The sequence below is a fragment of the Ostrea edulis genome, chromosome 7, assembly GCF_947568905.1.
Source record: "Ostrea edulis chromosome 7, xbOstEdul1.1, whole genome shotgun sequence".
In the NCBI taxonomy this organism is placed as follows: Eukaryota; Metazoa; Mollusca; class Bivalvia; order Ostreida; family Ostreidae; genus Ostrea; species Ostrea edulis.
In genome coordinates this window covers 30,197,442-30,211,231 of record NC_079170.1, presented here as the reverse complement: position 1 = coordinate 30,211,231, position 13,790 = coordinate 30,197,442, and the positions used below count along the sequence as shown (strand labels likewise).

Genomic DNA, 13,790 nt, shown 5'->3' with positions numbered 1-13,790 from the left:
TTATGGCTCTAGAGTGAGTCTTCCCCCCTTGGGGGTAAGGTTTATTCTAGAGCAATTCTGCTGGGGGAAGACTCACTCTAGAGCGAGACTACCCGGGGGAAGGCTCACTCTAGAGCCAGACTTCCGGGGGAAGTCTCACTATGGGCGAAGTCTGGTTCTATAACACCGGCGTTCCACACTGCTGGTTTGCCCATTCAAAGCGGAACACTCGATGGGTTTTCGGAACAATTTCTGCTACCTGTTTTGAGCCCCAGTTTCTAGAAACGGACCAATCAACAAACACTGACTAAACAAGTCGATGTCATCCCTACCATCAGCCCTACAACCATCTGTATGGATATGCCTAACCAATGGATATCTCGACTTTTACATGCTATAATGTTTCATTACCTGTCTGACAGATGAAAGTCCAAAACATATCCCCCTGTCTGCATTGCCCATATGCCCCACGGGCACAAAACTCTACTGGAACCCTGACAACTGTGACGCAATAGCACTTGAATGATCCTGGAAAATGTACTTGTGACAAGGGGTCCGGGAAAAATTCCGCGTGTGCGGATCGGCACATGCTGGGGGACTGAGGTTGGTCATTAATATCACTTCTAGTATGTTCCCCTCCGCCATTATTAGTAAGACTATTGTAAATAGTGTTCCCCGAGGTACCATCCCGTTATTTATGCGGGCTCTAGGGCATGGTACACACACCATGCTGGGATAACTAACCCGATCGTCCAATAGAACTGGTCACGTTGACTCATAACAACCGTCTAGTCGACCTACACTCAAGCTATCTCAACCTGTATCTATAGGTAGTAATATTGTCTAAATTATGATTCCTACAAACAAAGACAACTTTGATTTTCTCGGCATTGAGCATCAAATTTCAAGTCTAACAATACAAAAACGATGCATTAAAAAAGTTGGACTTTTTTTTTTTTTGCAGATTCAGCTAATATTACAGTGTTTTCAGCAGGTCTTTTATTAGTATACTATCAATGATTATTAGCACAAACATTGTACAGCGCATATAAACTATAGGTAAATTTGAGCTTTATAAATGAATAAAATAAAAATAATAATAATAACAATAAATATTACTTAAAAAATATATTTCATTTTTTGAATTATAAAAATCTAAATGTGCAATATTACAAATATCAGTAAGACGACCATATGAATGTGACTTAAAGTCAACCAGATCAAAAAGTGAAAAAAATCTTAAGAAATACAACCATCTCTATAACAAGATTTGACATTCTTTCACAAGTTTTGAATAACAAACAACACAGAGCAGCACGTACAATACCAAAGGATCCCGAGCCCGACCGGACATTCAAAATTCCACCCTATGTTATCTATTTAGTGATTTTATTACTGGCACAACTTGTTGGGGGGGTTTTCGGGGACAGCCAGAGAAGACTGTCTAAAAGCCACTTACAAAAATCGAAAACAAATATGTTTTTAAAATCCTGATTGCAGGGGCCTAGGTTGGGTGTGAAGCACAACCCATTATATCTAATGTTTTCCCAAACTCCCATTTCTTAAATCCTGAAGCAGGTGGATGTAGTGCCTTGCGACTTGTAATACGTCAACTTTTCACAAACTTGGATTTCTTAAATCGTGGGGATGTGTTGTTCTATACATGGATTTAATTCATAACTTCCATTACTATGACTTACATTTTATTACACTATTACTAAAAGGTTACTAAATATATATTAATCTGCATAAGTCAATAACAGAAAACATACGTTATTAGAATAAAGTGTAACGCCCCTCTGATTATACGTGCCTGTATTATACATCGCTTTGTATACTACATGGATAAATACAAAGTTACAAATATCATACCTTTGGGCACATTATTTTCACATTTTAATATTTAAACATCGACATCTTTTCATAACCGTATGTACAGTATATCTTACATTTCACCACACTCATTTAGCCCTGACCTTAAAGCTTACTCCTAGCCCAGGTGCATTTGTCCTCAAAGTTATGGGACATTTAACTTAAATTATGAATTTCAAGGTCAGTGTGCCTCTTTGGTCTAGGGAGTGAGAGATCAAAACCTGAACATCTTAATTACTCCTGAACATGAAGCAGGAATAATGACCATGTAGTTACAGAGACGCAATGCGGACAGCGAACGATGACGGACAACAGCAATAACAATTGAACTCCTGAGTGATTCACATGACGAAATATCATCCGGTATAAAGTTAGTCAATCACAAGTGGCAAGAATATGCAGCTCTTATATTACATATATGATATTGATGTAATTTTCGTAGTGAATTCGTATGATGGAAGAAAGTTAAATTTCAAAGCACCGGTAGAGGGAGTACCGGGCTTGTACCTTTATATGAAGGAAGAAATATGTTTATTTAATGACAAAATTGGTAACGATTTCTGAAAATAAAACTGGAAAATGGTTGCTTCCATTCTATATTTCATATGGCGTAATATTTCCATATCAATCAGTGCACTCTATCAGCATATTGAATAATGCAAAAATATCACTATATATATATTGTACGTTACAAGACTGTTCATCTCTGAAACAATCTGAAAAGTAAATTTCGAGTAAAGTAAGTGGTTTTTTTTTCAAGATACATTTTTTCAAAGTTATCGATAAACTACTCAAAAAAATGTGGAAAAATGATGTTGACACAAGGTGATTCTGATGGAAAGTCATTTTATCCTTAACGGATAGAACTCGTTGAAGGTATAACTAAACATTCCTTTCATGTATTTGCATAGGTTTTAGTCATGTATTCCATATTGGAAATACTGAAAACATGAGTTTGTATATATGTCTATAGAATCTCACAATCTCTCTTTTTCCTATCATGTTTCAACGTTTGAATACCGGAGGCAACTATTTCAGCGATATCAAAATGCATTTGTGTCCGTGCTATATCATATGCATTCTTCCCGTTCAGAGCAATGATTTTTGGGTTAGCTCCATGTTTTAGAAGTAATTGCACAATGCCCTTGTATCCAAAGTGTGCAGCGATATGCAAAGGAGGCATTCCATCACTGTTCTGAAGATTTATATCCGCATGATTTTCGAGCAAACACTTCACTATTTGTGGATCACCTATTGTTGCCGCTTTAAAAAGTGGACTTTCGCCATCGTTATTGCATTTGTTTACATCAGCTTTAGCCTTTAACAGTTTTTCAATCACTGGATAATGCCCTCTTGCTGAAGCAATAAATAAAGGACTTCGATTGTTAACTGACTCACATAAGTTCACCCTTGCATTTTTCTTAATTAAAAGATCCACAATATCACTAAATCCCTTTTCACAGGCTACAAACAGAGGAAAAGTTCCTGTTTTCTCACACAAATTCACATTTGCATGTTTTTTCAAAAGTTCTTCTACAGATTTATAATTACCTTTCATACATGCTGCAAAAAGAGGAGTTACACCATTTTCTGTTTTTGAGTTAATATGTGCTCCACAGTTGAGCAATAATGCTACAATATCACTGTATCCCTCTTGTGCTGCAATGAACAGGGGCGAAATGCCAGATCTTGAACAAACATCAACATCAGCTTTTTTGTACAATAACAGCTTTGCAACTTCAGATTTTCCCTTTGAAGCCGCTACTGCTAATGGACTGACACCGTCGTTTCTGCAAATGTTCACGTTTGCCGAATATCTCAATAAAAGTTCTACTATTTTGCTATCACACTCTTGCGCTGCAATAAATAGAGGTGTTGTCCCAGAAACAGTGCGCATATCTACTTCAGAGTCATTGTCTAGCAGCATTTCCATTACATCAGCATAGCCACTTTGTGTTGCAGTATGTAAGGGGCTATCACCTCCTTTTAATCTTGTCGAATTCAGATTAGCTCCGTTTCTGACTAAAATTCGTAAGATATTGCAGTGACCGTGCTGTGCTGCCATGTAAACGGCAGTGGCACCAGAAAATGAATCTGTATTTACGTCCGCACCGCGTTCTAGTAAAACTGATACAGAATTTAATGTTTGCCCTCTCTGAACAGCAGCTTCATCAACGTGTTTACTGGATGCTGCAAGAAAAAGGGCAGTGAAGCCTCTCTCTGATTTCACATTGACATTCACATGCATTTGATCTAAGAGAAACAGAAGAATACCAATGTTGTTAAAGACAGATGCAATATGTATCGAGCATATCTTCATGTTTTTCCCCAGGTTTGATGCACTACATCATTGCCGATTATAGACAAAATCTGTTGTACTAATGTCATATTTCCATTCGCACACACAATTGGAAATATTGATTGTGAAACCAGATGGTCCGTCGCTTCTGAAAAGGAGGACATTCTCCCTAAAATATAGCTGCAAATTTTGTCATGATTGTATAAAAGCAGTAAAAGGAACGATGATGTAAAACCTGCTGTTGCAATGAGAGCAAGTTTTGTAAAGCACTCATTGTTGCTATCGTCATATTCCATTAATTTTGACATATCCAACTGCGTCAATACCAGTTTTCCAAATAATGCATCTGAGGAGTATGTTTCCAGTTTTGAAATGAAACAGTGAATTACTTCCTCGTTTCTCAGACTAGGACTCAGCACCACATCCATGACATTTTTTCCTGTCAGCTCTAACAAAAAACGGTCCACTAGATAATTAATGTGTCGTTTCTCAAGATAGATAATATGATCAGGTTTTTCGAAATCACTGGGTTTTCCTAAGATATGAATTTTTTTCCTGATAAAAGCACTATGGCAGTAGAGAAGAATTTCCTTCGGGTGAGCTTTTCCAAGTAATAATGTGGTGATGTCCATGACAAAGTCGTGGATGAAATGATACTTGTTTCGAACTCTCTTTACGAAAGATCCTTCCAATGATTCAAAGGTTTCCAACAGGAGTCCCCTAGGGATTTCCCTAGACATACAACACATATCACATGCATTCTCAAATGTATGGATATATCTTGTGGAATCTGCAAAAAAACTTATACGAAAATTGTTACTACACACTACTAACATGACTAAAGCTAGGAACTTCATTTTGTCAAGACGCATGTAATATTCTATCTCTTTCATTACACTTTCTTCAGGAAATTTGAAGAATTCTACACCTTTAGCATGAAAGTTATGTTTTTCCCCATATAAGCGACATAGTAGAGGGAATGCTGTGTCATAAGCTAGCACGCTTTGCATTTCCTCTTTACTGAAGTGATCTCCGGTATAGTTGCTCAAAATTTCCTGCTTCTCTTCTTCTGTCATCCTAGTGTGCTCATCGTCGACGTCGATAACAGAGTTTGGCTTGTTCAAGAGACACTGGACACGTTTGTCACGGATTACACAGCGTCTACAGGTAGTTGACAGTTTTATGCTTAGTTTCTCGGAATCAAAACACATTTTCAAGAAATCCTCTAACCTGTTCCAATAATAGTAGGCAATTTCATCTAAAGACTGCTTTCCTATTGGGTCATTGAAAATAAATATCATTTGCATGTTATCTCTCAAGTTCACACACTCTTTGATTTCTCTTGCCTCATCAATCGGATATACTTGCCAACCCATCTGCTCGTAAATTAATGCGATATGGTTTACAATGCTAGTCTTTCCACTCCCCATGTTTCCAACCACAGTAATATGCGTTGAATTTCTCAGTTTATCTTCCACTTGTTTGCATGCTCTTGTGACAACAAACTTTTCATTTTCTTTTCTCCAGATATCTAGGACGTGTTTGACAACAGATTCTAAAAATATAAAATTATTTTTCTGATAAGAACATCGATGTAATAGCTAATATTTTAGTTTTGCCCACAATGAGATTTTCAATGGTTGAAAGATCTTGGAAATGTTCTATGAACTTCACGACTACAGGGGTGAAATCAAGAAAATGATACATTCATAATTCTTTTGGTTTTACTATAAAACGAGAAAGTGAAGGAAGATTGCTTAGAATTAACGAGATGCACCCTAACATACACATGAACAAGAGTGTTCTCTTTGACCAAAAAAAAGACGACCTGAAATATCTTGATCGTTTTAAATGGTCTAAAATTCAGATATAACCATTTTTTTTCAAATGACGACAAAACTTTGTTTCTATCATGGATTACGTCCAAGATTATGCCAAACGATGTGATGAATATGAGGAGGATGACCTTGACACTTTGTAACAATGAACAAGATGTATAAGAGGAGTATTAAAATCTGAAATTCTGCAAAACTATGCTTCAGGTTTAGACTCACTTGGTATTAGTAGTCAGTGAGTCGAATGAATATGAGTTACCTTGCTCATACTGGATTCGTAAACTACATAAAAACCCTTACGAACAAAGAATATCGCTGGATCCAGTAAGTGGTCTATCAAGCCCCTATCTTTGCTCCTCATGAAAATAGTAACAGCTGTGAGGGAGAAACTGCAAACTTACTGTGCGACTAAATATACCAGAAGTGGTGTAAATCAAATGTGGATTCTCAAAATTTCTAACAAACTTTTAGCTAACTTGAAATCGCAAAACTTTTCTCAGATCAACAACATCGAAACGTATAACTTTTCAACACTTTAGGTGACCATTCCTCACGATGAATTAAAGACTATACATTTTGAAATCATAGAGAGTTGCTTCTTCAACAAACGTGGAAAGCATATCTTGTGATCAGTCATCGTAAACATTACTTTGTTAAACACCACACTGATTCCACGCACAATTATTCTGAAGTTGAAATAAAAAATACACTAGAGTTCCTCATTGACAATATCTTCGTATACTTTGGTGATCAGGTCTTTCAACAGTCTGTCGGAATTTCCATGGCCATGAATTGTGTTCATGAATGGAATACAAGACAAACTAGTTTTTTAAACTTAGACATTATTATCAGCATCATAGTGGCTATGGAGAACAATTCCTGGATCGAACAATGTCTCTATGTTTGTAAGGATTTTTGAACTACTCATATATACATGGATATGACCTGTGCCCCATTATCAAGTTTTTATATTCTTACTCACAAGCATCTACGTGAGAAGAAACAGTATCTTGCTGTGACTTTCAACTTGACCTTTAGATGCATTGTTTTATTTATTAGCAATAATCATTTTCATTCATATGTCGATTCTATATATCTCAGTTGATTTGAAATAAAAGTTACAACAGTCTTCCAAAACTGCTTCATTCTTAGATATTTCATAAAACATAGGTGTTGACGGGAAACTAGCAAATAAAATTGATGTCAAACGGGATGTCTTCAGGTTCTCCATCGTCAGCTCTCTGTATTTATGTAGTATTATCTCATTACCACCTGCTCTCGTTGAAAGTCAGCATTTTGCAAATTTTATCACCGTCATTACGATCTAATATACCAATACAACCTGTCATTGAATAAATCATGTCCAACTAATGTAGGCCGTTCTTAGCAGACTGATATTGACTACGGATTACTCCGTTTATATAATCAAGATATTAGACTCATGACGGGTGCTATCGGTGAACAGAGGATGCTTACTCGTCCTAGGCACCTGATCCCACATCTGGTATATGAAGGGGTCCGTTTTACCGTATTTGCTGTACTTTTAATTTTGTATTCCTTGTAGAAGTTATGAGATTGATCTCTGTTCGTTATCTTCATATTTTGATTGCAGAATTTAAAAAGTGCTCAGCCACTCCTCAGGAAAATAGTGACAGCTCTGAAGTAGAAACTTCAAACGTATTGTGCCACAACATATGCAAGAATTGATGTAAATCAAATATGAACTCATAGTAAATCTATAATCATGGAACTTTTCATAATCAATACCATCAAAATTTACTACTGTTCAACCATTTCCACTACTATTCCTTATGATAATCAAAGACTCTCCTTTTTGACGTCATAGAAAGCTGTTTCTATACAAATTGATTATAAATGTCCAAGATCTAATCCGATTTCGATATCGACGATATCAAATTGATATCAAGTCGATATCGCCGTGTCTGTTAACGATGTACATGTAGATATCGTCCATATAGAAATTCACGCAACGATATTGTATCGGTATCGACAATTTTTATTTTGAATGCGTTTGAATTAAAAGTCTCGGTATACACAGCATAATATCTGCATGCGATGTCAATATCGTTGATATCAACATTCTCAGAACGATATCGTATCGACATCGACAATTTCTATTTCGAATGTGTTTGAATAAATAGTCTTAATATACACAGCATTTAGTTTATCTACACTGTCGATATCGTCTATATCGACATTTTTTATCTTGAATGCGAAAGTCTTGTCTATACAGCATAATGTAAAAACTACGTTAAGCAAAACGATCATGACTCAATATCGACAGAAAGAGAAATCCTTTCTATTTCAGTTTTAAAACTGTGTTAAGCAAAACGATCGTGATTTGATGTCAACACTATATCGTCGATATCGACAATATCCTCAGGAAGATAAATCAATCCTCTTTTAGTTAATACACAACCATTATAAAAACGATCATAATACGATGTCTATACGATATCGTCGATATGGACGATATTGACAGGAAGAAAAAATAATTCCTATTTCAGTTCTAACACTAACTTAAGAAAACGATCGTGATTCTATATTGACACAAAATCGTCAACAAAGGTATGTGGTTACTAGAGCGGTACTTATCGACATCGGTACAATATCATGTTTGGTTTGTTGATATCGTCGATACAGCACCGCTTTCAAAAACAATTTGATTCACTATTCTAAATGATAAAAATGCTAAAGATGTCTTCAAAAGGCGTCATGATAAGGCAGATACCGGTTTCTTCAACGTTCTGAAATCTAAAGAAGAATGTCTTCATGTAGGAGTGTTATGGTAGATCGTATGAAAGTTAGCATTGAAAGGCAATGATCACGAGCATAAGTGGATGACTTTGTGATGTCTTATATCCAGTTCACCGGCATACATCGAATCGATATATGAATGGCAATTGTTATCTAAAATTCCAGCTTCAGAGTACTTGTGCGTGGAATCAGAGTGGTGTTTAACAAGGTAGTTTTTGGATGACTAATTACTAGATACGAATATTTCCGTTTTCCATATTTGTTGAAGCAACTGTCTATAAAATTAAAAAGCAAAGTCTTTAATTTATCGTGGGTGATGGTCGTGTAAAGTATTGAAAAGTCATATGAGCTGGTATTGTTGATTTGAGTAAAGCTTTTTGCAATTTAAAGTTCGCTAGAATTTTTTAGAATCTTTGTTTGATTTGCACCCCTTTTGGCATCTGTAGTCGCACAGTACGTTTTAAGGTTCTTCTCTCACAGCTATTAATATTTTCGTGAGGAGCAAGGATAGAGGCTTGATAGAACACTTACTGGATCCAGCGATGTATCTTTGTTTGTAAGGGTTTATATGAAGGTTAGGAATCCAGTATTTGTACGGTAACTCATATCCATCCGACCCATTGAATGCGATATTAAACGTGTGTAAAATTTAAGAATAGTTTTGAAGAATTTCATCTTTTGAAAGCGCAGTTGAAGGACAATTACGGTTAACAAAGGGTAATTAACGCAAAATTCGTTTAAAGACAGTTGTAATAATCAGCCTTAGAAACAAACACAATGTTGTTACAAGCTGTGTCAGCTGGAACCAAAACATATTCCTCATGTAACCTATTGAATTATTTTATTACTTCTGGTTGACTAAACACAGAAGAATAGATGGCACATACTTTTGTTTTGATGTGTCTAATGCGGGATTTTGATATTCCTTTCACACTTTTAATCCATTCTAAGAATGTATTAAGTTTTTTGTTTCATATTTAGCCCATCGTCGGGCATATTCTACGACAAAATTCATAATAGAAATGGAGTCCTGTCACCAATTGATTGACCGACCTGCTCTGTATTTGGAACATTTTAAAATAAGTGATTTGAGGCCCCCATTTTCTACTATATCAACATCAAGAGTAATGCCAAGTCCATCTGGACTATATTTGAAAGAAGACAAAGAACAGAACAAAAACACGTAGGTGGATTAAGGTAGTGATTACAAGACATCACTTGGTATATTCATATAGTATCTAACGAGAGACTATTATCGTTTCCGATTCCGTAATACATCGCGCCAAGCGCATCAGTAACAACAGACGATGTAAACAAAGACTTGTCAGATATAACCTGACGCAGGGTAAAGTGAAAACATGTTTAGAAATATACAGGTGAAATTAAAATACAAATGAAAAATTCCTTACATTTTTATCATCTTTTAAATAATAGTCATAGTTTAAGTCTCAATATAACCCTTCCCCTGTTAATTTTCAGTCTTAAAAATGTAAATCTAATTTTCAAACCACTAGGTCTATTAAATTCATAATAATATAATGTTATAAATTTCATGACATGTATACAGTGTTAGTGCACATAATCTAAAATGCAGGATATATAATATCCAAGGGAAACCGTTTGGCTGAGGAAACACGGGTTTCGTAAACGCGTGATTTTGAGGGAAAATTATTTAAGAAATATTAGCACTTGCTGTTGATATCTCTTTTTCAATTAGTTCAGTTCATTCTTATAATATCAAAAGTAACAAAGTCGCTTGGTTTGAAAGGAAAAAAAACACTTTACTGGTAATACGACGTCACAAAGCACAGTTTACATCGGCTGCGTTATATTTCCTGCGTTTTCAACATACATTTACAGAGCATGAATATATTAGTACTTTCAAACAGAAAGTAACAAATACATCTCCAAAGGAACAGTACGATCATTCTATGTGGTATAAATTCAATAATAAACATAAAAACATTTTAATAGTTTTAATACGAGTTTAAAAAATACATTTAAGATACATATTTATCTATATTTTCACCTGCAGCATTTATATATGGAAAGCGGGGGGAGGGGTGTACTATAGTGCTCAGCGTCATAGCTAACCTGAAAACTAATATTGATACTTTCAAGAAACAGTGCTATTCACATATGTTATAACATATATAAAAATAAAAATCATTGGTCATTTATTTCTCAGGGGGTGAAAATATGTCTGCTTTGGTAAATAGTTGTTTTCTAAAAATAGCAAAATTGCTCATAAGCAGCCGTGCTACTACATGTATTTCCTATGAAAAGTAAATAGATATCTTAATGCAAAATATATATTAGATAAAACTTTAACTTCAATTTGATATAAACTTTGTATCACTTATTCTTTTTTCAATTTTAAACACCATCTGAAACACATGTACCATTTATTACGGAAAGTCGAAAAGATGGGTTACTATGACAACCTTAGCATCACGATTCCCGTGAAAATCATATATGATACTTTCATAATGAGTTACAACTACTGTCAACTACAAATTATATTAAAAAAGAAAATAAAAAATCAGTTTTATTAATTTTCAGTGACCTATGCAAACACTACCTTAAGTATAACATGGTCTATATCTAGGCACTGCAAAGTTTGTTCATAATTTAAAAGATTCGATGCAATAGTAGAAGTATATTTGTAGGAAATATAGGGTGTAGACATGAACTTGAAATAAGTTGGAATACGCGACGGAACTCTTATGACGAAGAATGTTGCTTATGTTGACGGCATATATTACTTTGTGTGCACATTCGAGCTAAAGGAACTGGTGGCATGATTCGGAAGGAATATCATCCACGACCCGTGTATCGCGAATTTGTAACAGGAGACGTTTTATGTCTACAAGTATGCGTGTATTGAAATTAGCTTACTACTATTTGAGGTTACAAATGTCCTTTGCTAATAGTAATAATTGTATTATTTGATAAATGCTGAATACCTCTGTTCTGTGAATCTCTAAGAGTATAATACAGTCTCTCCAACTCTTTGTCTAGGTAACAGCATTTTAGGTCTTGTAGTTTCTACAATGTAAAGAAAATGTTCAGAAACTGATATGAAAAAGCGAAGATAACGAACATCGATCAATCTCATACAATAAATCACATAAAGACTAGTGGTACAAACATGAACCCCTGGGCACATCAGAGGTTGGGTCAGGTGATTAGGAAAAGTAAATATCCCCTATTGACCGGTCATACCCGCCGTGAGTCCTATATTTTGATAAGATAAAAGGAATAATCCGTAGTCAAAATCACTATGTAAAGAACTTTTTAACAATTTGCATGACACACGTCCTAACAACAGGTTTTACTTGCAAAATAAGATCATAATAATGCCATTAAATTGGCGGAATGCCAAAATAGGGTAATTGGTTACTGAGTGCAACATGGCTCTTCATCAATAGTTTGATCGAGATGGCTAAAATCCCTATAACATAAACTTATTTTACAACGGTTGGTCTCGATTTAAAAAATTGATCACAAAAAAACAAGCTCTTGCGTATCGAATCAGTTACGAGACATCAACATAACCTGAAGGTGATAATGGGATATTGTAACAAAGTTAAAGGAAGCTGAAGTCACCCCGTTTCTCATTAAGTTATGTTGCTAGTTTACAGTTCACAGCAACATATATAAATGAAACCGACTCTCTCAAACTGTTGACGAGGAGCCATGTTGCAATCAGTACCCAGTTACCCTTTTTGAAGAAACTGTCAAGATGAATTTATGAAAAATATGATTATTTCATGTCGTTAACAAAGGGCAAAGCTGAAGTTGAAGTTGGTATTGTCAATTAATATACTTGGTGTTTACTTTAATACTATTATTCCATTACAAATATATATATGATCAGTGTTTTTATTTTTGTTACTTCTATTTTCTTTATGATATCTAAACTTTTTGTTTCACGACCATAGCAGTTCTTTTCTTAATGTAATAATTGAACATCATCAATTTTGTTGATATTCAACCATGCCAGAGATAAACAATCTAACAGTTCTCATTTTAACCCAAAATGAACCTCAAATAAACAAAATCACCCGGCATGATTATGTTGTTAGTATTCTAACAAAAATTAAGTTCCGGAAATGCATAAAAGATAGGTACTGTTCTATAGCTATTTCCTGGCATATGTGTTTCCATTCGAATAGAAATTTCTTCGAATTTGATCCATATACTTTTAAATTCTGCATCAGACATTTCTGATTGAGCTGTGTGGCTGTAAACTTCATTTCGCAAGATCCTGATTCTCTCTATGTCGTCTGACAGTAAAGTGTCGTGTTGGTCAACCTGTTTTCCCCATCCGTTTGTTGGTGTTGGTAGATTGCATAGATTCCTATTAAAACATACAATATATTGCAGTTGTATGGTTAATGTATCAAGGGTAATATTCATATATAAATACAAAAAATAAGAAATGCAGTTCTGCAGTATTTATAGCAGCCATCAAGCTAAGCATGTTTGTGAACATTTATGATGCATGTGAAATTGTGAAACGGACGTTGATTGATGAAAGGTGAAGATAACGAACAGTGATCAATCTCATAACTCCTTTAAGCAAAAGAAAATAGAGATTTGGGCAGCCACGGACCCCTTGATATACCAGATGTGGTATCAGGTGTCTAGGAGGATTGACCATTCCCTGTCGACAGGTTACACCAGCCCTTGATAGCCGGTAAGTGAGAAAGTTTCACAGTTTACTTTCGGAAGGTCGGTGGTCTCGTCCCAGGTATATTGTATCTGGGTTCTCTCTTCCATCAATAAAAACTGGACGCCACCAGATGACTGTAAAATGGTTGAGTGTGGGCGAAATCAATCAATCAATAAGCCCTTGATATAATTTAATTCATCGTGGATAGCAGATTTGTTTTCGTTATCGAGTTTAGTGCATAGGTCTGTTTGAATGTCTTTAAGTTCATAATTTAACTACGGGATCAGAATAGGTCCAATGTTCTTGCATTGTTGGGGAAGAGTAACAAAAATTCAAGCTAAAATATGAA

General features: G+C 35.2%; 1 protein-coding gene across 1 annotated transcript; it reads right to left on the bottom strand.

Moving 5' to 3' along the window:
* Positions 1 to 828: 828 nt before the first annotated feature.
* Positions 829 to 13,121, bottom strand: LOC130046567 (ankyrin repeat domain-containing protein 29-like). Its single transcript, XM_056143994.1, has 3 exons — positions 12,898 to 13,121; positions 11,730 to 11,811; positions 829 to 5,705 (listed from the first exon to the last, which is right to left on the bottom strand). Exon 3 carries the CDS (start codon positions 4,169 to 4,171, stop codon positions 2,819 to 2,821), a length of 1,353 nt encoding a protein of 450 aa, XP_055999969.1. The 5' UTR covers positions 4,172 to 5,705; positions 11,730 to 11,811; positions 12,898 to 13,121; the 3' UTR covers positions 829 to 2,818.
* Between the last annotated feature and the right edge of the window lie 669 nt (positions 13,122 to 13,790).